Consider the following 25,788-nt stretch of genomic DNA (forward strand, 5'->3'; position numbering starts at 1 on the left):
AACCGCCGGAAGCTAGGAGAGAGGCATGGGATGGTTCTCCCTCAGGAACCAACCCTGCCGACACCTTGAATTCAGAATTCTGGCCTGCTGAACTGTGAGAGAATAAATTTCTGTTGTTTTAAGCCCCCTAATCTGTGGAAATTTGTTATGGCAGCTGTAGGAAACTAATACAGACTTCAAATACTTTAAGGAGACCAAAGAAAACCCATTAAAGTCACTTCTCCATGTCTTCAGAGATTGTCTTGGGAACCTCTTACTAAGATACCAACCTTTTTTTGTTCTTTTTCTCTAACACACATATTTTTAATAACATGGGATCATATGGTACATCCCATTTTGTAATTTTTACTTACAACCTAACCTGTTGCCGTCGAGCGGATTTCGACCCATAGTGACCCTATAGGACAGAGTAGAATGCCCCACAGGGTTTCCAAGGAGCAGCTGGTGGATTCAAACTGCCAGCCGTTTGGTTAGCAGCTTAGCTTTTAACCACTGCACTACAAGGGCTCCACTTACAACATAGTGTGATCATAATACATATTTAAAACTCTATCGTTAATGTATTTTGGCCAGTCCTTTACAATTTTGTTGTTTCATAATTAAGTTAGCCAACTCCCTATTGCAGAAATTTAGGTTGTTTCCAATTTTCATTATCATGAACAGTGCTGTGATAAACTTCCTTATACTTAAAACTTCATGCACTTCCTTAATAATTTCCTTAGAATTAATTTTCCAGAAATGGAATTCCTGGGTCAAAAAAAATGCCTGTTTTTAAGGTTTTCAATATGGGTTGTTAAGTTTCTCACCAGAAAGACTGCCAGTTACCAACATTGTAAGTGTCTATTTTCTGTACCTGCGCTGACATTAGATATTATCATTTGCCAACTTGATAGGCAATCGATCGATCGATAAAAATTAAAAAAGATCTAGTTTGGGTTTGTATTTCTTTGTTTTCCAGCAACACTTTCATGTATTTATTCTCCACTCATATTTTTCTCTTATAATTTGCACATTCATGTTCTTTTTCTATGAGAGATACATCTTCGGGATTTGAAAAAATTCTTCATGTATTAAGGATGCTAAACTTTTATCATGTGTTCCAGATATTTCCCCTGGTTTATTCTTCAACTGTTAAAAAATTAGTGTTTATTTTTATCAGATTTACACATAGTTTAATCAAATAGGTTCTGTAAGGCTATTCTAAAAAACGCTGACCACCCATATCACCATCGTTTTCTGTTCCCCAGAATCAACAACTTTCAACCCTTTTAACTGATTCTTTTAGTAATTACATCCACAACATGCTTATCTTGCTACTTTTTGTTGTTGTTGTTTGGCAATATTCACTGATTTCTCTCTATGGAAATTTTATATTGTTCCAAGCTCTACCAGCTTGGAAGTGATACATTCTATTTTATTTTTTAAGGTCTGCTTGAGAAACTTTAAAATTCCCTTTTCACACAACTCAAAGTTATTTTTCTTCTATGCAGCATGATTCCTATTATGCCCCTCTGAATTTATGTGCTGTTGTTATCCAGGATTTGTTCTATCTTGTTTGATTAATCACACAAATTAGAAATTATTGTTATTTTATTAAGTCAATGCTTCTTTAGATTTATATACATATTTACCATTTTCTTTGCTCCTTATTTCTTCTTGCATCTCCTTTCCTTCATCTAGGATTGTTTTTCTTCTGCTTAAAATAAGTCCTTTATAATTTCCTTTAATGAAGGTGGTTGATAAGCTCAATTTTGACTGAAAGTGTTATTTTGAAAGATAATCTCAAGATTTTTTGAAAAGTAGTTTTGCTTCATACACAATTCTAGTGTTTTTTTCGCTCTCTCAGAACATTGAAAATATTTATCCACTGTCTTTTGCCTTCCATTGTTGCTGTTGAGAAATCAGCTGTTAATTTGTCATCTTCTGTAGATGATTTGTGATTTTTAACTCTAGCTTTTTTTTCTTTTTTCTTTCTCTCTCTCTTTCTTTTTATATATTTTTTGTGGTAAAATAGCCTCTGGTTGCTTTTAAGATCTTGTCTTTGGCTTTCTGCAATTTCACTCTAAAACAAATGTAGGTTTCTTTTTATTTAGACTTCTTAGGATTTGTTGGACTTCCTTAGTCTGAAAATTTATGCTTGTCATAAGTTCTAGAAAATTCCTACTCATTACGTTTTGAATATTGCTGCTTCTCCATTCTCTCTTTCCTCTCCTGCTAAAACTCCAGTTAGATGTGTGTTGGGCTTTCTCACTCTGTTTTCCTTGTCTCTTAAACTCTTTTTCATATTGTCTATCTCTTTATCTCTTGTTGCTCTATTCTGAGTATTCTCTTGTTTTTTATCTTCTAATGCTTAATTCTCTTTTCATTTATATCCAATATGCTCTTGAGTTTTTCAATTTCAAATTTTTTTTTTTTCATTTATAAAATTTCCATTTTGGTTTCTTTCAAATCTTCTTGGTCATTATTTATAATCTCATTTTCAAATTCCTTTTATTTCTTTTAAAGTAGTTGTATAATTATTTAGGAGCCCCAGTGGCGCAGTGGTTAAGCAAACCCACCAACCACTCTGCAGGAGAACGATGTGGCAGTCTGCTTCCGTAAAGATTTACAGCCTTGGAAACCCTGTGGGGCAGCTCTACTCTGTCCTACAGGGTCAGTATGGGTTGAAATCAACTAGATGGCAATTTTTTTTTTTTTTTTGGGTATATTTGTATTCTTTGTCTGATAATTCCAGTATTTGATATCTCTGCCAATCTGATTTTGCTCCCTGTTGTTTCTGCTGACTTTTGCTTATTGGTACCCTGTTTTCTTCTATATTTTGTGATTTTTGACTGTGATCTCTTATCCTTAGAATTTTGTCAGTAACTGATAAAATTGGGTTGAAGGTATGTTCATCTAGGGAAGATTTCCATTTGTTTCTGCTAGGTTCCTGGAGGCACTACCAATCAGGAGCACTTCGCTTCCCATTTATTTTATGTATATATACACTCACTCCTCACTTATTGACATGGTTAGGTTCCAAAGACCAGATCTTTATGTGAAAATCAGTGTTATGTGAAAATGGAGGATTTTTTTTTCTGTTTTCAGCCCATTCGCTTATCTGATTTTTTTAATTCAGAAAATATGATCATAGAAATAATAACAGCTAAGATTTACTGATGTACTCATCACTGTGACAAGTCCAGTTATGGATTATTCCTCTGGAGAAGGAGGCTTGGAGGAGAGAAAGCTGGATAAAGCCAGGCTGTGTGACTGGAGGGCCCATGGCTTAACCACTTCACCTTCCTCCTGTGCTGGGTCAGAGCTTCCCTTGCAGAGCTGCCTCCAGGGCTCCACTCCCACCGCTACAAGCCCTGCATTTACAGTCCTGGAGCCTGCTCTGCCGTCTGGGCCTGGCTTCCTGCTGGGTGCTGGGAGCCTGGCTGAGCAAGAGCAATGGGCTCCACTGAGGCGGAGACTTCAGGCCCAGTTCTGCTCACTTTGGGATGTCATTATACTCACATGCATTTCTTCCAAACACCCTCTTGATGCCTCTTTCTTTCCTCTCTTCCCTTCCCACAGCAGTTTTGAGCTCCAGGGCTCAGGCCGCATAGGAGCTGGGAACCCAGAACAGGTGCCCCGCTGGCTCCGTGCTTCCTGCGTGTGCGCCCAGAGGCGATAGCCATGGAGGATGCTGGCCCCGTGCAGCAGCTGGACACAGTGCCCACCAGCAGGAAGGCGTGGAGGGCGAAGGGCAGCATGGCCCAGCTTCCTAGAGGCCGCCCAGAGACCCTCCTTGAGGGAAGGGATGCTCTATAGCTGTTGCTGCCTTGCCTGCTGCGTTGTTAATGTGCAAAATAGTCAGATAGTATATTTTTTATATTGTCATAAATGGGAAATGTTGCATAACGAGATACTGAATAAGTGAGGTGTAGGTATTTATATATATATATACACACACACATATATACTTAAAAGTGGTCTTGAACCTTGTGAATCTTTCAACATAAAAACCTCTGAATTATGCACTTTAAATGGTGAATTTTATGATATATGAATTATATCATTCATTATCTAAAGTGTATAATTTGGAGGTTTTTATGCTGAAAGATGAACGAGGTTCAGGACCACTTGATAAGTATATCCTCAGCTTGAGGTTTAGACCACACAGGTCATGTCAAATTATGCTGCACACCCACATGATTACAAATTCTCAGGTGAGATTTATTTTTTCTTTCACCTAAAACCAAGATTGAAGGGCCAGGTTTCCTTGCTATCGCCTTCTGCAGGACAGATTTGTTTCAATTTGCCTTACATTCAAGGTACAGTCCATTGGGGTCCTAGCTTTATACATGGGTTTTCTTTTAGACTCCCTCCTTGAGAGTTTTGTTTCCCTTCTCCTGCCTTCCATGCCATCAGAACAGAAGTTCAAGGTCACAAACATTGAAAGGATGCCCCCAAGGAAGCTACTAGCTTTAAAGTTAGCTTACCTCTCTGAATTCCTGCACTTGGTTCATTTTTGTCCTCAAAAGATTAGATTTCTTGTCAGCTCAACAATGCATTTAGAAATATTTTTTTAAAATATTGTATTCAGCATTTTTAGTTGTTTGCGGTGGAAGAAAATTATTTAAGATACTGCAAAACAATTGTCTGCCTTTGAATTTGTTTATAATATATATATATTTTTTAATCTCTTACAACTTTAGTTCACTCTTCTGAGAGAGAGTGTGGTTCAGAGTTAGCCATGTCCTTTCTGCACATGACCATTCTCTTCCTCTTGGAGACTGCAGTAGAATTGCTTGAACTGACTAGGTCTGGGATACTCACTCCTTGTTTCCTGAAGAAGGGGACGTCGCTGCTTCCTCAAAGGCCCAGCCACACTCACCAGTGGCTGAGTCTCACACTTGTCTTAAGGCTGTGATAGAGCTAAGTTTCATTGCCTTCCCTTTGCTCAAGGCTTCCCAGGTTTGGGGCATGGGTTTTGAGTCTCTTCTTCTGCCTCTGTACAATCATTTTTTTCTGACTTCCTTTGAGAATAATTTCTCTCATTGTGCCCAGTTAACCAAGAAGATAGAGAAGTAGTCTTCAAACCCCTTCACCTTCTCTGCATGAGGAACTTTTGTAGCTCAGATAGGAAGTACAGAGAACTTGCCCTACAGGTCACTGCTGTCCATAATCTCAGGGTCTCAAGTTGAAATTAATGGACTTCGTGGTTGCACTAGACTCTCTCCCTCCACGTCCTGTATCTAGCGAAGTTTGGGCCTTGCCTGTCTAGGCCTGGGCACCAGAACAGCCCAGGTGCCTGGACAATTTCCCTCCTCAACCAGGAAGCTTCTGTTTATTATCACCTGCAGGAAACAGGACAGGAGACATCAACAACAGTAATGCTGAAGGGCTTTTAGAATTCCCTTAGGAAATTTTATCAGAATCTCCTGTGGAAGTTTTTCTAATCACTAGCTCCTCCCTCCCAAACAGGTGAGCCACTGCTTCCGTGAGATTGGACTGGAATGGGGAAAATGTTGAGAACCATTGGTCTAGAACCTTACTGTCCAGTATAGTAGCCACTAACCCAGTGAAGTTATTGAGCTCTTAAAATGTAACTAGTCTGAATTGTAAAACATGCACTGGAGTTTGAAGATTTAACACCAAAAAAAGAATGTAAAATATTTGAGTACATTTTTTATATTGATTACATGTTGAAATGATAATATTTTTGGATATGTTGGATTAAATAAAATATTTATTAAAATTAGTTTCACATGTTTCTTTTTACCTTTTAAAATGTGGCAACTAGAAAATTTAAGGTTACTCAAGTGGCTTCCGTTTGTGGCTCACGTTCTATACCTCATACACAGTGCTGATCTAGAAGGTAACACATTCCTTTTGGGAGTGTGTGTGTGTGATATTTTGAGTTGAACTGTAGATTCTGCCTGTAACCTCTACCTGTGAGATAGTTTGCCATTTTTTAAGGTCACTATGAGTCAGAATCGACTGGATGGCAGTGGATTTGGTTTGGTTTTTGGTTTTTGTATAGATAGAAGTGACTTCATTCTTTGCTGCAGAGGTTTCTCAACAGTGCCTGTAGTTCTGGATCCTGAGCAGAAAGAGAAATCTTGTTCTCAGATGGGGAAATAAGAATGAGTTTTTCAAGGAGCCATGTAATCAGTAATCACTTCGAATGGTTCTTGTCCTCATCCTTGCTCTCTCGAGACACTCATTAGACTCAGGGTCTCCCAGTAAGCACACACATTTCACATTTCCTTCCATGGTAGTTTGGATGTGGTCTTAGAATGCTCTCTGTGTTTGGTGTTACCTTCCAGGGGCCTGGCACATCCACCTTTTGCTTCCAAACTGTGGCTGGCTGGGTGCAGGCTTCTCCCAAGTTGCAGGATGACTTTCTGCGGTTGGACTTGGGCATCCCACCCACCTGTTTTGACTCTAAGCCCCTTGCCTTCGCATATGACACTTGATACTCCAGATGATTTTCTCTACACACACTTTCAACCCTCAACTTTAACTTCATCCTCAGAACACTTTGAACCAATGTCCTCTTTACTGTCATCTTGTTGGTGATGGAAGTAAAATGATCATTTAAACATATTTTCTAATATAAATGCATTCCTGATTTATAAACTGCATGTCCATACTCATATGCAACATTTTGTCAGCACCCCTGAACTGAAAATTAGAAGGCATGGGAGAATCCATCCTACAGCTCCTCTCCAGCACTTTATTCTTCCCGCTGAGCACAGCTGAGAGGAGCGGGGCTGGGCTTGGAGCAGGCTGCCTGGTGGAGTCCTGGCTCTGTTGCTTTTTAATTGTGTGACTTGGACAAGGTGTTGACCTCTCTGTGCCTCCTTGGCCTCATACATAAAATGGGGATGCTAATACCACCTATCTCTGACTTGCGCAACGATTAAGTGAATTAATGCTCATAAAGCACTTAAAACAGTGTTTGGCACGTACATAGTAAAAATTCAATACACATTTGCTAATGTTACTTTCGTTATTTATTGTGCAAAAATGGGGTCACACCCTGAATTCTATATTGAAGCCTGTTGCTTTAACTCAATCCTTCTAGAACATCTTTCTTTATTCTTATATAACATCATTTTTAATGAGCATGTGCTCTTCTTTTCATATGGATATAACGTAGCCGATGTATATTCTATTGTAATTTTTTTTCTTCTTTCTTTGCTTCTTTTTTTCTTTTCTAGTGTAAACAATGCCATAATGAGCATCCATGCAGCAAAATCTTTGTCCGCATTCTTAAGTATTTCCTTAGGATAAACTCAAAGAAAATGAAGTTACTACATCAAAAGTGTTTACATCACTGAGGTTTTAGCAATATTGCCAAGTCTTTCTCATGCCTCACCAGAAGTTGTTCATGCCCTGCCTCCTGCCTATAAGAATAGTCTTCAGGATTAGGTGTTGCCTTACCACCTCAGAGGGCACAGCTCCTCACAGCCTTGGCGCTCGTGAAGTGCTTCCCCATCTCTCCAACGGGACCTGCCTCTCCCGTGTCCTTCTGTGAGCCTGCCCAGGCACCACAGGTTCAGGTGCTCTTCCTTGAGCCCCGTGTTAATCTCTTCCTATTAATTTTCATCATGTATTGCACCCACTACAAAACTGGATTGTATACTGTGTTGTCACTCCATAGTTTCTTCCACTGCATTGCAGGAGTCATTAATGGAGGAATTAAAGAAAGATGAAATTATTTTACATGAATCCATTTCTGTACTGATATGTCTTTGCGGAAAGTTTACTTTTCCTTTCAGAAGCCAGCAAGATCTCACTAATCCATTTTCTCATTGTTTCAGCTGCTGTCAGGACCCATTGGCCAGAAAGTAACACTGAACCCCACTTAGAAAACATCACCTTTTATCAGGGTCAAGTAAACTTTTCAGCAGTGGTCTCCAAAGAGCCTGTGATGGTTCAGACCCCCAGAAAGAGCCATGCTTCTTCGGATGCTCCAGAAAACTTTACTCCACTGACTGAAACAGCAAATACTGGAGGACGATCTGACTCTCCAAGTGGAACAGATTTCACCATTTCCCCTGCTGGGGGCTCACCTGAGGTAGCAACAGCTCTGAATTCCCAGAACACCTCAGGTGAGTTTGTGCTGATGACGCTCATTTCACTCATGTGTGTCCACTCATGGAAAACAAAATTCCACCACTGTTACCCCCCTCCCAAGGGTCCTGGGTTGGAGTGGACCAGACCTGTGACTTAGGCTCCATTTGTGATGTGCTGTAGTTAATTACTGGAGCTCTAGTGGTACAGTGATTAAGTGCTCGGCTGCCAACCCAAGGTTGGCAGTTTGAACCCTCCAGCCGCTCTGTGGTAGAAAGGTATAGCAGTCTGCTTCCGTAAAGATTTACAGCCTGGAAACACTATCAGGCAGTTCTACTCTGTTCTACAGGGTCGCTATGAGTCGGAATTGACTTGACAGCAGTGGGCTTGGTTTTTGGTGGGTAGTTCATTAAGCTGCAAGTACAGACCAGATGAAGGTACAGATTTGCTAAGAGATCTAACATCTAGCAGGTTTCAGAGCTGGGATTTGAGCCTAAGTGTGTGTATCTGAGCCACGCAGGAGGGGTGTCTGACGAGTGGGATGCCCCAACAATGTGGATGAAGGTACAGAGGAGAGAAAGAGAAATGTGGCCTCTTTTGGGGCAGCAAGTCCAGCAGCCTCCCCTGGGAGAGGACGTTAGTTGTGCTGGGAGAGGAGCGTTGGCAAATACAGTCGTGTGGATGGGGTTAGGGATGGTCATGGAGGACTTTGGAAACCAGGCAGTTTAGATTTGATGGGCTAGGAAGAGTCATGGAAGGTTTTTGAACAAGGGAGTGACATGATTAAAGCAGTTTTGGGGAGGATTTGCCCGGCAGTCATGCACAGGATATTTGAGGCTGGAGGGGTCGGGTGGGGAGGGAACTTGCAGTCAGGGGGACCACCCAGGAAGACACAGAAATCCACACCCAGATCTCAGATGCTGAGGTATGGCCTAGGGACAGCAGGGATGGAGAGGAAGTGGTTGGTAAAGAGAGAGTTCACAAAGGAAAATTGGTGGACTTGGTAACGGTCTGAAAGTAGAAGATGCAGGCATCAGAGTGGACTCCAAGATTCACACTCTAGTGATAGGAGGCTGGTCAGGAACTCATTCTGTGCAGAAGACATATGAGGGTATTTTGTGCTCCATCCATGAAGGATGGATGCAGAGCTTACAATCGCCGCACATGATGCTGCCTATTGCATTGGTCGTGCTGCTGGTGAAAGTTTTGTTTGTGTTAATGTCAAGCAAAGTCTGGGACCCACTTTGTGGAATGTGGGTGATGAGCCATGATGACCGGAATCTGATCTCCAATGCCATATCATCTGATGGTGTTGTTAGCTGTCATCATGTCGATGCCGACTCTTGGTGAGCCCATGTGTGAGAGTAGAACCGTGCTCCATAGGGTTTTCAAGACGGACTTTTCGAAAGCAGATCATCAGGCCTGTCTTCCGAGGTGCCTCTTGGTGGGTTCGAACTGCCAACCTTTTGGCTAGTAGTCAAGTGCATAACCATTTGCGCCACCCAGGAACAACCTGCATCATCTGATGCTTAGCTCCAGTATGCCCCTTTTCTGATAATTTTACTACAGAATGCAAAGTCTTTGCTTAATGGGATCCCAAAACAGTCCTTGTCTTGGTTTGTGATCTCCCTTTCAGGACTTAATGTTCCTTAGAATGAATAATTGCTCCTAATTTCTTTCCATGGCTACACATTTTGTAGAGGTCAGCGTTGAGCCCACTAAAAGATTGTTAAAACATTTGGAAGTCCACTGGCAGAACGTTAATTGTTGCCGTCTGGTTTCAGCCTTGGAAAAGCTTCGCTTCTCATCCAACAGTTCAGAGTCAGAAGAATGGATTGCCGCTTCTCAAACGGAGAGTGGAACACTCCAGGGCTCCCTGGCCAGGGAAAAGGGTCTTCCAGAAGAAGCGACTCTGCACCCTCAGGTGGCTGCCGCGTCTGTTTTGAGCCAGTCCTCTCTTCCTGCTTTGGAGATGGGAGAACCGACCACATTCTCTAGGAAGAGCAACTCCTGGGGTCCAGAGCTCTCTTCGCTGCATTTCTCCAGGACTCCAGCTTACACCCCTCCCTCAGACCATTCATGTGAGTTATCTCATCCCCAGTTGAAATGGAAATAAATAGATGGGTACAGCTAGCTCGCTGCAAACTCAGAACGGAGGCTCGGGGAAACTGTCATCACTGTAATGCAAAATATTTGATGGAAAAGTACTACCTGCATATGTGTCCTAGTGTTGAAGTTCACCTTAAAAATAGGTTTTCTTTAACTGCATAAGAAGGAAAATAATAGTTGGCCTGGTGACTACTGTAGGTCTTTCTGTCTGCCAACCCCCTGTTTTCTGTACCCCCATCCCCAACATATACCTGCATAGACACACAACAGAGACTAATTGTTATTGGTGTGTATTTTTAGACAGGAGTCTCTGGGTGGTGCAAACACAAACGGTTAATGTGCTCAGCTGCTAACCAAAAGGTTGGTTTAGGTCCACCCAGAGGTACCTCAGAAGAAAGTCCTGGTGATCCACTTCCCCAAAATCAGCCATTGGAAACCCCACGGAGCACACACTTCCACTCTGACACACAAGGGATCGCCATGAGTCACAATCAACTCAATGGCATCTGATTTTATTCTTAGACAAGAGACCATGGCTGGAATAATGGCATTATATCATTTGATTAGGAGTTAAACTGTTAGTTCGTCTCCATGACTGCAAAAATGTTTCCTTCAATTGCAAAGAAAATGTGAGTACACGTTTTTCTACAGAAAACCAAAAAACAACTCAGTGCAGATGTTGGCAGGGCATTGTATTAGGAACTGCAGCCGTGGCATACTCTTCTTCCTCTCTGCCAATCCAATTCTTACCCATCATTTAAGCCTCAGCGCAAGTATTCCATTTCCATGGAAATTTTCTTCAACTCCCCTGATCCTCAGTGATTTACAGACTGTGCAATACACCTTGTAACTCTTGGTTATCTAATACCTTGTCTGCCCAGGTAGATTGTAATTCTCTTGAGGGCACTGGCTGGATCTATTACTTCTCTTCTATTCCCCACTGCCTGAGAACAAGGTCGAGTTGAAAAGGAATGGGGATTAGCATGTGCCCAAATACCTTCACAAGGCAGATACAGCCGGGGGACAAAGAGAGTGTTGGGAATTGCCTGTCTTTTCTATTCCCTGAGGTTTTATTCAGAGTCTGTGCTTGTTTTCCTCCCCATGCTGCAGGGAGAGGACAGAGAGGGCTGGAAATATTACTGGGAAATAGGGGTTAGGTTGTTTTAGAGATTGCCATTTCCAAAGTTTTATAGGTCAGAGGTTTTTAGAAGTACTTTGCAAGGCTAGGTATTTGGGTTTATGTCATCCAAGCAAAAAATCCAGAGGTCCTTTCTGTAAATCCTATTTTTAAGTTAACCAGTACCTCTTCTATATACCCTGTATACAGTTTCTTGCTGACTGGATGTAGATATAATTTATATAATTTATGATTCATGTTTTTAGGAGATTGCTTTTTAAGATTATTCACAAACACTGGTTGGATTAGATAAAAGCTATGATCCTTTCCAGCTCCGAAGTTCTGTGGTTCAGTGATTTACAACCAGCTTTACTAAACAGTGGGAAGGAAGCATTTTCTAGGCAGCTACACGTTGATTCTGGTGAGGGTCATTTAATACGTACAATTTAAATTCAACCCACTAATGTGGTGTATTTGAAAATCAGCCCATGTTTCCAACTTTATTGGATTCTGCTATGTATTCACCTATATTTTTCAACCTTAAAAAAAGAATTTGTCCTAAAATTCTTTGGGCATTCATCCTTTTAGAACTGTATACTTTTAATTATTGGATAGTTCTACCATATCTTCCATATTCTTTGAGTCTTTTACTAAGCATTTTCTCTTCCTTCTTTGTGAACTGGGTTTTCTATTCCAGGTCAGGTCCCACCTCCCTCTTAGATTGTGGAGAAGGCTTTGGGCGCTGTTAGATGGGAGTATAAGTGGGAGGATCCAGGATCTTCCTTGTGGAGATCCCTGACAAGACTTGCACAAGAAACTGAAGCCATATTAAAGTTCTGCTTTATTTTTAAGCTGGGCTAATAACAACAACAAAAAAACATTGCTGTCGAGTCAATTCCGACTCATAGCGACCCTCTAGGACAGAGTAGAACTGCCACATTGGGTTTCCAAGGAGCGGCTGGTGGATTCAAACCGCCAACCTTTTGGTTAGCAGCCTATCACTTAACCACTGCGCCACCAAGGCCTTAAGCTGGGCTAGCACCCGCTAACTCCCTAAACAGAGCTTTGGTATACCTCCTAAAACCAAACCTATTGCTATCAAGTCAATTCTGATTCAACGACCCCATGTTTGTCAGAGTAGAACTGCGCTCCACAGGGTTTTCAATGACCGTGATCTTTCGGAAGTAGATCACCAGGCCTTTCTTCTGAGGTGTCTCTGGGTGGACTCAAACCATCAACCTTTTGGTTAGTAGCTGAGTGCTTAATCATTTGCGCCACCCAGGGACTCCGGTAAACCTTCTGCCTCCCCTTAAATCTAAATCTTGAGATGTTACTACCTGATATAGGAACTAGGCTTGTGGGCTAGAGTGCTGAGAGAGAGAGCTGGCAGGACTTGCCAAATGCAGACCCAGAGTCATCCCGACCCAGCCAAGCAGCTCTACGGAAGCACGGGAGGGAGGAGGGAACGTAGTGTGGGCTCGTGCCTTGGACACTTGGCCATTCCATCTACTAGTAAATGTGACCCAGTGAAAGTCCCAGCCCTCAGACCAGTCAGATTAGTGATGTTCGTCACGTAATGAGAGCTAGGATGGCTGTCCAAGAGCCTGGCACGAGGTGGACGAGGCTGACAAACAAGGTCCCTGTTTGTTAATATGAGGGGACTAGACCAGAGGATCTTAAAGACCCTTTCTAGTTCCAGCATCTGTTATTCCAAATACACTCAGCCTTTGTATTCTGTGTGTCCTTTCACCCCGCACTCTGCTACACAACACAGCATCTTCTGAGGCTGGGGAAACCAGGAGTCGCCTGCTTCCAGAAAGAAATGGTTTGCCTTACACTATTAAAGCAGGTATAGGATCAGGCAACTAAAACAGATTTATAAAAGGGATTGGAAACCTTTTGAAATTTTTTCTTTCTGCTTTACATCTTTCTGTACTTTCTATATTTTTTATCATGAACATGTACTATTTGATCATTGGGGCGGGGGGTAGTAAATGAAGCAACAAACAGGAAAAAAATCTCTCTTTTGAAGGCGAAAAGAGATATGTGTACATTGAATTGTGTGAGAGTGGCTACAATTGGGCACTAAATTTAGCACTGAGCTTCCTGGAAACGAGGGCATAAAGGGAAGCTAGGTGGAGCATGCGATTGTTGTCAGATAAAGAAAGCATATGGTTTTATCCATAGGCATAAGTGCTTTGTGAGCACTACATTCTACAAGGAATATTCATGTAAGGAACAATGAAGATCATAATGGACAATGCCTTCAATTGCCATTTTTTGGAAATTGTGCTCATGTTCTCTAAAAGCTGATCACTTCTATAGATCTCCAAAAGGAGCTGAGGGCGAAATAGTGGATCTCAACTCAGGAAAGTATTTCTGAGGGTAGCTGTGCTAATGTGGTCCGGGTCAATTGCTTTGTGGTGATTTCACTTTGTAAAAGGAGAGAACATAAAAAAAATAAATAAATAAATAAATAAATCTCAGAAGGTTGTTGATGTAACATATCTTTCTCAAATATCAGCTGCATCAGCTATAATTTTGGCAAGTTCTGGATAGCAGTTGAGTCAAGGTTGAGCATTCGATGTATGCATGAGGGTCCAGTGTTGGGTGTTGTGCTTGGAGAGTGACCCATATACTTTTAGCAGATGAATAGGCATTCTTCCCACCTCCTGTTATAAAGATTCAGGAACCTGGCTTGTTTCTGCTCCCAAATGGTAGCTGTTTTTTGTTTTTGTTTTTTTTTCCATTTGAATGGCTGATTCAAGGGTAGAAATGAGCAAGGAAGGGCAATTATTAAATAATCAACAATGCTGGCCTCTTGATTAGAAACATAGTAAATTCCCCCTTGGTTTTATTTAGCTGGCATTCATTTACTAGTATAAGTGGTGATGGTAGATGGGTTTGACCAGAGGTTTACTCCTTTTACTAAGACACACCAACTCTACAGAAGTATTCACACCCATTTCAATGTTTTACTATGAAATTAGCTGAGATTATGCGTATAAAGTATTTAGCACAATGCCTGGCACATCGCAATTGGGCAATGAGATGAAGCAATGTTCTGCAGAGCTCTCCAGGTCAGGGAAAACATAATAATTTGTCTTTTGTGACTTTCAGCATCTTGGACTTTTGTGACTGTGTTTTCGTGGTCACTGATTTGCTAAAACCACTGGAGGTGAACAAGCGTGAGATATTCAGGCTGAGTCCAACATAACTGTCCGTGTGTTTTGGTGGGAGCATTGAATGAATGAAATCATGCAGTTTACTGGAAACAAAAGTGTTTTCAAAGAACACCCAGCAATCTGATGAGGTTGGAATTTGGTGGATGCAAAAGACAACTCTAGGTTAGGTCTGAGAAGCTAAGTGGTTGAGTGAGGATTTGGGAATATGTATAATAAATCTTTTCTGGTGAGCCCTGGTGGCACAAGGAATAGGTGCTCAGCTGTTAACCCAAAGACCAGAGGTTCAGACTCACCCAGTGGCTCTGTGGGAGAAAGACCTGGCAGTCTGCTTCCATAAAGACTGCAGCCTAGAAAACCCTATGGGGCAGTTCTACTCTGTCACATGGAGTCACTATGAGTTGAAATCGACTGAACGATGCTAACAATAATATTTTTCCTTTTTATACTCAAAAGGTTTGTGTATATTTGTTAGTTTTGTTTTTGTTTTTTAAATAGGATTGGATAGCCTGGGACTCTGCTTTTGTGTCCAGGCCTTTCTAGTCATTTGTTTCAGACGCTTGCTTTATGGATCACCTCTGTTCATTTTGTCTTTGTTAAGGTCCAGTGACCAGAGCTGCAGGCTGTGCGCTGGGTATGGCTGGTTCTATCGATTTTGTTCAAGAGTAAGAGGAGCCTTTTTGTTTCCTCTCTCTAGCTGATATTTATTTGTGCTTTTGGCCACAACTGTACATAGAAATGGTCTTCAGAGAACAGTTTATAATGACCACTTCCTTCTTCCCTTTTCTGGGTCATAATTAACAGCTTGAAGCCTTTCATTATATACGTGTAGAGTACTTTTTGTCATTTTTCCCTTAAAAGAAAAAAACAAATCATCCTCTTTTCTTGCCTTTGAAACTTGCCAGCCATGCCTCTGTCCACTCACCGACCTTTCCTGCAGCTGGCTCCTGGCTTAGGAACTAACAGCCCTTTGGAGGAGAATCTCGGTGTGCTCCCCTGAGGTCAGTTCTCAGGGTGTCCTTTGGGAAAGTTCTTTCTGGAAGGGAGCCTTCAGTGAGTCACCTACAGAGCAGAGTGTGGATTTTGACCAGTAGTGTATAAGTTAATTCTTGAAGTTCTTGACAGGTGTTCAGTGACTACCGTCCATCTCTAAAAGTGTTGAAAAACTCTTCCCAACCTGAAGTCCTTGGTCTCTTAGGGGCCAGTTGAAGCAGTATATAGTGTTGAGAATGAGGCTAACTAAAATAATGAAGCCTATGTGCTTATGGATGGAATTAAATCAAATTAATGAGGCAACAAGGAACCCAGGTGGCACAGTGGTTAAAGCGCTTAGCTGCAAACTGAAAGGTCGGCAGTTCGAACCCCGCAGCCGCTCCACGTCAGAAAGATATGGCAGTCTGCTTCCGTAAAGATTTACAGCCTTGGAAACCCTATGGGGCAGTTCTACTCTGTCCTATGGGGTCACTATGAGTCGGAATCAACTCAACGGCAATGGGAGTGGGGCAGCAATGAGTATCTCCTGCTGATCAGAAGCTCTGTTAACTTAATAAATGTAGTTTGGTTTATAGTCACTCAAAACATAAGGTTTATTGTGGCCCTGAGGTAGGGAATACTAGAGTCCTTAATGGTGACTAGGCTGGGAATTATCCTTCTGGGTCAGTAGTGTTCCAGCTATGTTCTGCAAAGCCCTAGACCTCCTCAGTGGTGACCTGGGAGTGGGGACCCTAGAACAGGCCCACTTTTACTCATTTGATAGATTGGGTTTTAATGTGTAATAGCATTTGAATAAAAGAATTATGCTGCTAAAACAAAACGAAAAACAACGAAAATCACCCTGTGCCTCATCATGAGGGTCTGTCCTATTTAAGCTATAATGTGGAATTCAGAAGTAGAAGTGTTCACCTTCCTCTATAGAAACCAAGGCAAATAATATATAAAGTGTCTTTCTCCCATCTGCCTTTTAGCTTGAGCACAAAATCTTCACTGTGGTTGGTAAATGACCTCACTGCTTCTCTACTTAGCTTCTGAGAATCAGAGCTAGCGAGGAGAGAGTAAATGAGCGTGTCCTGATTGCACAAATGTTTATTTCTATACTAGGTCCACAGTCCCTAGATTTAAAAATTTTTTTTATTTATTTTGTTGCTTTTGTTTAGAATATACACAGCAAAACATACACCAGTTCAACAGGTTCTACATGTACAATTCAGTGGCATTGATTACATTCTTCAAGTTGTGTGACCATTCACCCTCCTTCTCTGAGTTATTCCTCCCCCATTAACATAAACTCACTGCCCCCTGAGGTTCCTGTCTAATCTTTTGAGTTGCTGTTGTCAATTTGATCCCATATAGATAGATCTTAAAAGAGCATAATACTCAAGGCAGATATTCTTTACTAGTTAAGCTAAACTATTGTTGGGTTTTAAGAAGATTTCAGGGGATATTTTTGGTTTAAGGTTTAAAGATTATCTCAGAGCAATAGTTTCAGCGGTTCATCCAACCTTCCTGGCTCCAGGAAGTCTAGAGTCCATGAGAATTTGAAATTCTGTTCTGCATTTTTCCCCTTTTGATCAGGATTCTTCTATAGAGTCTTTGATCGAAATGTTCAGTAATGGTAGTTGGGCACCATCTGGGTATGGTCTCATGGCAAAGGAGGCAGTTATTCATGGAGGCAATTAGCCACACATTCCATTTCCTCCCCCTGTTCCTGACTCTCCTTCTTCGTTTGTTGCTCCAGGCTAATAGAGACCAATTGTTGTGCCTTGGATGGCTGCTTGCAAGCTTTTAAGACCCCAGGCACTATGCAATGAACTAGAAGGTAGAGCGGAAGCACTATACATGTTATTAGGCCAATTAACTGGGATGTCCCATGAAACCATGACCCTAAGCCTCCAAACCAAGGAACTAAATCCTATGAGGTTTTCGGTTGTACATAAGCAGCCTCAGCAGCTGCTCTTTTTTTTTTTTTTTTGTCATTGTTGTAAATACATCTATCACACAGCTTTTGCCAATTCAACTTTTTACAGGTGTACAACTTACTGACAGCAATTACAATAATCGGCTGTGCAACCCCACCCTTAATCAACGCAGTATTTCCATCACCGTTAACCCCTCCTGACCCCTTCCCTCCCCCCCCACCCCATAACCACTAATAAACTTTGTTCTCTACACATTTGCCTTTTCTTGTCTTTTTACATAACAGAGGTTATACAATATTTGTCCTTTTGTGATTGACTTGTTTCACTCAGCATCATGTCTTCCAGCTCCATGCATACCGTAGCATGTATCAAGACGTCATTTCTCCTACTGTCTGAGTAGTATTCCATTGTCTGCATGTACCACATTTTGTTTATCCGTTCATCTGTTGATGGGCATTTAGGTTGTTTCCACCTTTCGGCTGTTATGAGTAGTGCTGCAGTGAACATTGGTGTGCAAGTCTCTGCTTTCAAGTCTTTTGGGTACATACCTAGCAGTGAAATTGCTGGGTATATGGTAGTCTATTTTTAGTTTTTTTTGAGGATCTGCCACACTGTTTTCAACAATGGCTGTACCATTTTGCATTCCCACCAGCAATGGACAATGGTTCCAGTTTCCCCACATATTTGCCAACATTTGTTGTTTTCTGTTTTGTTTTTTTTAAATCTTAGCCTTCCTAGTGGGAGTGAAATGGTATCTCGTTGTGGTTTTGATTTGCATCTCTCTGATAGCAAATGACATTGAGCATCTTTTCATGTGTTTGGTGGTCATTTGAATCACAGTCCCTAGATTTATCTACTAAAATCTAATAAACATTATTTGTATCTAGATACTTCCCTGATTTTCTTAAACTTCTGAGTTTTGAAGCTTATTTTCATCCATTTTAGCTTCTGGAAGTATAATGGAGCTCAGTGACTTCACTACCTTCAGCAGTCCCTCGGCCAGTCAGACAAAGAGTATGCATGATGCCACCATGTTCACCGATGGTGTCCCTAGGACGCTCCAGTCTTTACCTGTCAGTCTGGGACCTGTAAATGAGACAGAGCACTTCCCTGAATACTCTGAAATTGCTACCACTTCAGCATCAGTCCATTCTTCACCCTCTGTAGAGGAATCAACAAGGAACGGTAGAGTAACTGGGACTCTAGAGAGTGGAGAGTTCATTGAGCCGTCACCAGAAAATAGATTGGAACTTACATCTTCCAAGATCTCAGTGGGATTTTGGCAAAGTGATTCTCCAAGTAAGTGTTCAACCTTTACTTGATCTGTTATGAATGTTTTTAAATAGTTGAATTTTCTTAAGAGGTTGCTTCAAGACCATTTGCAATCTCTAAAGAAAAGCATATTCTTAAGATAACACCAGCTCCTTCATCTGTTATACCGCATTATTGCATTTTGATTTTCATCCTTAGGAGACCATTGTGCAGTAAGCCAAACAGGTATCAGTCCTCCTTCCTTTTTATAGATGAGGACACGAAGGCTCAGAGGAGTTGAGTAATGAGTGCAGCGTCACTCAGCTCACTCACAACAGACTTGACGCCTCAGCCTTGGGGCTCTCCCTGCTGGTTCCACCTTCTTTTCACTCCGCAGCATCGTCTTCATAGTGAGAGCCAGCCCGCTCTTTAAAATGACCTTCTGTTGTTTTACGTATGGATCGTCTTTACAAATAAAACAGATATAAATATATTCCCCAAATCCATGATTTTTGTTTACTCCCTATAGTTGATTTTATTTCACTATATTTCAGAATTAGAATAATCTTTTCCAGTATCAGAACTGCTTTAAAGAAGTACTTCTGACCATGAGGTATATTTATGCATATCGTATTTGCTAGACTTAACGACGCACTTACTCCCTTGACCACTTTTTAGGGGAAAGAGAAGAAAACTCTCAAGCCGTAAGTAACTCTGCCACTTTGCACATATTTAAAAGCACTGAACCCCAGCTTCCTTCTTCACCACCTTTTTATTTGAATATCACTGACTTGTCTTGAAATAATTAGAGTATGAAAATACGTGTCCGGTTATACACGTAACAAACGCTGTACAGGTTTCCTTGGCAAAGGGAATCTATTCTTAGAAAGGAATCACTACTCAGGTGTTGGGGATTCTCTTTCACATCCGTGTAATGGTGGCTTTTTTTTCTTTTCTATGACAACTTACAGCCTTCGGGAGACCTCAGCTTCCCAGCAGCTCTGATGCTAACAATGGAAGTTCCGTTTCTCAGACTGAGACTGTGTCTAGGTCGGTGCCATCCACTGATGGTGGAGAGAGCACCGCACACTGGTCCTTGACCAACAGCGAGATGTTTGTAAATGTGACAGGAAGCTCGACTTCATCTCCCGAAGCTGTGAACTCTTCAGTTTTGACCCAGTTCTCTGACTCTGCTCCACAGTCCAAAGGAAGCACGTTGGGTGATAGGAATTCCTCTGAGCCATCCACAGAGTCTTTGTCTACGTCTTCCTCAGAAAGCCTGGATCCCTCTGTATCACGCGGTGAACGTTCAAGTGAGTTTTCACTTCATAAAATTGAACCCCACCTAGAGGAGAGGGGGCTTACTATGTTTATCATCTTTCTGGCATAGCACCTCTAATCGGCTGCCTTCGAGTTGACTCCAACTCATGGTGACCCCACGTGTATCAGAGTACAACTGTGCTCCATAGAATTTTCAATGGCTGAAATTTTAGAAGTAGATCACCAGTCCTTTCTTCTGAGGTGCCTCTAGGTGGACTTGAACCTCAAACCTTTCCATTAACAGCCAAGTGCATTAACTATTTGTATCACTCAGGGACTCCCTGTGGCATAGTAAGGCCATGCATTAATGAAATAATGCCCAGGCCCATCTAGTTTTATTATTCCCAAGTCATTCTTCTAGCTGGTTGATCACAGAGCTCCTGGAAGATGAAAATAACACCTTTTTATGAGTAGTTGTTCGCTCCTAGTCTGGACATTCATCAAGGGACACTCTTTTTTTTTTAAACAGCTTTATTGAAAGGTAACCCAAATTCCATACAAATTCACCTATTTAAAGTATGCAGTTCAGAGGAGTGGTTTTAGTATATTCACAAAGTTGTATAACCATCACCACTGTCTAATTCCAGAACATTTCTATCACCGCAGAAAGAAGCCCTGTACCTGTTAGCTGTCACTCCCAATTCCCCTCTCCCTCATCCCTTGGGAACCACTAATCACTTCTGTCTCTATGGATCTCCTATTGTGGACATTTCATATAAATGGAGTCATACAATATGTGGCCTTTTGTGTCTGGCCTCTTTCACTTAGCATAATACTTTTAAGATTCATCCACATTGTAATATGTATCAGTACTTCATTTCTTTTTATGGCTGAATAATATTTTATTATATGGATATACTATATTATGCTATATTTTATTTATCCTTTTGTTAATTTATAGACATTTTGGTGGTTTCCACTTTTTGGCTATTGTAAATAATGCTGCTGTGAACATTCTGGTGCACATTTTTGTGTGGATGTATGCTCTAATTTCTCTTGGAATTACTGGGTTATATGGTAACTATGTTTATCCTTTTGAGAAACTGCCAAAGTTTTTCCCAAAGTGGCTGCACCATTTTACACCCCATCCAGCAATGTATGAGGGTTCCAATTTCTCCACATCCTTGCCAACACTTGTTATGGTTCATCTTTTTTATTATAGCCATCCTAGTGGGTATGAAAGGAGCCTGGGTGGTACAAGCAGTTTGCGATCAATTGGCTGCTAACCTAAAGGTAGGCAGTTCAAACCACTCTCCTGCTCTGTGGAAGAAAGACCTGGCAAACTGCTTCCCTAAAGATCACAGCAAAGAAGACCCTATGTAACAGTTCTACTGTGTAGCACATGGAGTCACCTTGAGTTGGAGGCCGACTTGATGGCAGCTAAGAACAACAGTGGGTATGAAGTGGTATCTCACTGAGGTTTTGATTTGCATTTTTTAAATGACTGATCTCCATTCGTCTGTCAGTTTGTCGTGTTGTGGTGACTTGTGTGCTGCTGTGATGCGAGAAGCTATACCACTGCTATTTCAAATACCAGCAGGGTCCCCTATGGTAGACAGTTTTCAGCAGAGCTTCCAGACTGAGAAGACTAGAAAGAAGGACCTGGTGATCTACTTCTAAAAAAAAAAAATTGTCCAGTGAAAACCTTATAGATTGCAGCTAAACATTGTCTGATATAGTGTTGGAAGATGAGCCTCTCAGGTTGGAAGACACTCAAAATATGACTGGGGAAGAGCTGCCTCCTCAAAGTAGAGTTGACCTTAATGACATGGATGGAGTCAAGCTTTCGGAACCTTCATTTGCTGATGTGGCACTACTCAAAATGAGAAGAAACAGCTGCAAACGTCCATTAATAGTCGGAACGTGGAATGTATGAAGTACAAATCTATGAAGACTGGAAGTCGTCAAAAATGAAATGGAACGCTGAAAGATTGATATCCTAGGCATTTGTGAGCTGAAATGGACTGGTATTGGCCATTTTGAATCAGGTCTACTATGCCAGGAATGGCAAATTGAAGATGAACGGTGTTGCGTTCATTGTCAAAAAGAACATTTCAAGATCTATCCTGAAGTAAAACGCTGTTGGCAATAGGATAATACCCGTACACCAGAAGGAAGGCCAGTTAATACAACTAATATTAAAATTTACGCACCAACTGCTGATGCCAAAGATGAAGAAATTGAAGATTTTTACCACATTCTGCAGTCTGAAGTTGATCAAACATGCAATCAAGATGGACTGATAATTGCTGGTGATTGGAATGTGAAACAAAGAAGAAGGATCAGTTGGAAAATATGGCCTTGGTGTTGGAAATTATGCTGGAGATCACATGATAGAATTTTGCAAGACCAATGACTTATTCGTTGGGAATACTTTTTTTTCAGCAACATAAATGGCGACTGTACACGTGGACCTCACCAGATGGAATACACAGGAATCAAATCGGCTACATCTGTGGAAAGAGACAATGGAGAAGCTCAATATCATCAGTCAGAATAAGGCCAAGGGCCAACTATGGAACAGACCATCAATTACTCATATGCAAGTTCAAATTAAAGCTGAAGAAAATGAAAACACGTCCACGAGAGGCAAAGTATGATCTTAAGTATATCCCACCTGAATTTAGAGACCATCTCAAGAATAGATTTCACACAATGAACACTAATGATCGAAGACCAGATGAGTTGTGGAATGACATCAAGGACATCATACATGAAGAAAGCAAAACGTCATTAAAAAGACAGAAAAGAAAGGAAAGACCTAAATGGATGTCAGAAGAGACTCTGAAACTTGCTCTTGAACATAGAGTAGCTAAAGCAAACTGATAAAATAGCTGCACAGAAGATTTCAAGGGGCAGCTCGAGAAGACAAACTGAAGTATTATAATGAAATGTGCAAAGACCTGGAATTAGAAAACCAAAAGGGAAGAAGATGCTTGGCATTTCTCAAGCTGAAAGAACTAAAAAAAAATTCAAGCCTCAAATTGCAATATTGAAGGATTCTATGGGAAAAATATTGAATGGTTTAGGAAGCATCAAAAGAAGATGGAAGGAATATACAAAGTCACTATACCAAAAACCATTGGTCAACAGTCAACCATTTGAAGAGGTAGCATATGATCAAGAACCAACAGTACTGAAGGAAGACATCCAAGCTTCACTGGATGTCTTTTCGCATTGGCAGTTAGCAAAACTCCAGGAATTGACGGAACACCAATTGAGATGTTTTCATCAAACGGATGCAGTGCTGGAAACGCTCACTTGTCTATGCCAAGAAATTTGGAAGACAGGTACCTGGCCAACTGACTGGAAGAGGTCCATATTTGTGCCCATTCCAAAGAAAGGTAATCCAACAGACTGTGGCAATTATCGAACAATATCATTAATATCACATGCGAGTAAAATTTTGCTGAAGATCTTTCAAAAGCGGTTGCAGTGGTACATCAACAGGGAACTGCCAGAAGTTCAAGCCAGATTCAGAAGAGGATGTGGAACGAGGGATATCATTGCTGATGTTAGATGAATCTTGGCTGAAAGCAGAGAATACCAGAAAGATGTTTACCCGTGTTTTGTTGACTATGCAAGGGCATTCAACTGTGTGAATCATAGCAAATTATGGATAACATTGCAAAGAATGGAAATTGCAGAACGCTTAATTGTGCTCATGCAGAACCTGTATATAGACCAAGAGACAGTTGATCAGATAGAACAAGGGGATACTGCGTGGTTTAAAATCATGGTTATATCCTTTCACCATAATTATTCAATCAGTATGCTGAGCAAATAATCTGAGAAGCCAGACTGTATGAAGAAGATCGCAGCATCAGGATTGGAGGAAGGCTCTATACAACCTGTGATATGCAGACGACACAGCCTTGCTTGCTTAAACGAAGACGACTTGAAGCACTTACTGATGAAGATCAATGACTACAGCCTTCAGTATAAATTACATCTCAACATAAACGAAACAAAAATCTTCACAAATGGACCAATAAGCAACATCATGATAAACGGAGAAAAGACTGAAAGTGTCAAGGTTTTCATTTTACTTGGATCCACAGTCAACGCTCATGGATGCAGCAGTCAAGAAATAAAATGACATATTGCATTGGGCAAATCTGCTGCAAAAGACCTCTTATAAAGTCTTGAAAAGCAAAGATGTCATTTTTAGGACTAAGGTGCACCTGACCCAAGCCGTGGTATTTTCAATTGCCTCATATGTATGTGAAAGCTGAATAAGGAAGATGGAAGAAGAATTGATGCCTTTGAATTATGATGTTGGCCAAGAATATTGAATATACCATGGACTGCCAGAAGAACAAACAAATCTGTCTCAGAAGAAGTACAGCCAGAATGCTATTTAGAAGCAAGGATGGCAAGACTTCATCTTGCTTACTTTGGACACATCATCAGGAGGGACCAGTCCCTGGAGAAAGACATCATGCTTGGTAAAGTAGAGGGTCGGTGAAAAAGAGGAAGACCCTCAATGAGATGGATTGACACAGTGGCTGCAACAATAGGCTCAAACATAGCAGCGATTGTGATGATAGTGCAGGACCAAGCAGTGTTTCGTTCTAACAACAGCACCTAACAACACAACAGTGTCTAATCTAGAGCATCTTTTCATGTGCTTGTAGATTTTTGTATCTCTTCTTTGGAAATGTCTATTCAAGCCCTTTGTTTTTTAACTGGATTGTCATTTCATTATTTAGTTGTAAAAGTGTCTATTCTAGATTTTAAAAAAAACAAACCCGTTGCTGTCAAGTTGATTACAACTCACAGAGACCCAATAGGACAGAGTAAAACTACGCCGTAGGGTTTCCAAGGAGCTGCTGGTGGATTTGAACTGCCAACCTTTTGGTTGGCAGCCATGGCTCTTAACCACTGCGCCGCCAGGGTTCCTGTATTCTGGATACTAGAAGATCCAAAAAATAATCCACAGAATGAAAGAAAACATCTGCAAATTATATGTCTAACAAAGGACTAGTATCCGGAATATAGTCCTTTATCGGATACATAATTTGCAGATATTTTCTTTCATTCCATGGGTTATTATTATTATTTTACGTTTTTGATGGTATCATTTGCAGCACAATGTTTTGAATTTTGATGAGTCCAGTTTATCTATTTGAGAAACCTTTAATGTTCCCTTTTAATAATGTGTTTACTTAAAGTAATTAGAAAAAAAACAATTCTAAGCAGGCTTATCAATGTAAAGCATATGTTGATTAAAGCAAAAATCCATTAACTTATCATTTAAAGTTATCATGGGCTTAAATTCTTGCTTCTCCACCACTAATAACAATAGCTCCAATCCCCCTGTGTGGAATCCTAATTGATGAGGAAAATTGTCATTTATTATCACTCTTATGAAGTGGAAAAGCATGTGCTTATCCTGAAAGAATGACCACACATGGGTGGAGGATATTTATGCTCTTCTCTGTCTGTGCATGGAAAACACAGTATCTGCCTCCTAAACCAAAGGAGTCATATTCCACCCTCGCCACTGCGGGGCTCAGAATTTTACCTTCTCAGACCAAGAGCTGGGATCCCGTGGCCTTTCCCTTTTATATCTCTTCAGTCCCCTTTCTCTCTGAAGTTCAAGCTCAGTTGGTTAATCTGGAAAATGTGATTCCAACGTAAGTGGATCTTGCAATTCAATTATAAAGAGCAAGATAAGGAAGAGCCTCACTCCTGAAACATCTCAATGCTTTATCTTGTTTCTTCCAAATCGGCCAGAGCTGACTGATTCTGCAATCCAGCTTCAGCGCCCACTATTCGTTCCTGTTTTGGGTTCAGATACAGTGCCTGTTTCAGGGCGTGGGTCTCCACTTGGTGAAGT

General features: G+C 41.1%; 1 protein-coding gene across 1 annotated transcript in view; it reads left to right on the top strand.

Moving 5' to 3' along the window:
- The first annotated feature begins 7,482 nt into the window (after positions 1 to 7,482).
- Positions 7,483 to 25,788, top strand: part of HEG1 (heart development protein with EGF like domains 1) — a 78,305-nt gene continuing 59,999 nt past the window's right edge. Inside the window, exons 1-4 of the mRNA XM_023728784.1 lie at positions 7,483 to 8,090; positions 9,837 to 10,133; positions 18,321 to 18,674; positions 19,598 to 19,939. Coding sequence (XP_023584552.1) covers positions 7,910 to 8,090; positions 9,837 to 10,133; positions 18,321 to 18,674; positions 19,598 to 19,939 — 1,174 coding nt within the window. The 5' untranslated portion in view covers positions 7,483 to 7,909. The remainder of the gene's footprint in view (positions 8,091 to 9,836; positions 10,134 to 18,320; positions 18,675 to 19,597; positions 19,940 to 25,788) is intronic.

The sequence above is a fragment of the Trichechus manatus genome, unplaced genomic scaffold (assembly GCF_000243295.1).
Source record: "Trichechus manatus latirostris isolate Lorelei unplaced genomic scaffold, TriManLat1.0 scaffold00026, whole genome shotgun sequence".
NCBI classification, from domain to species: Eukaryota; Metazoa; Chordata; class Mammalia; order Sirenia; family Trichechidae; genus Trichechus; species Trichechus manatus.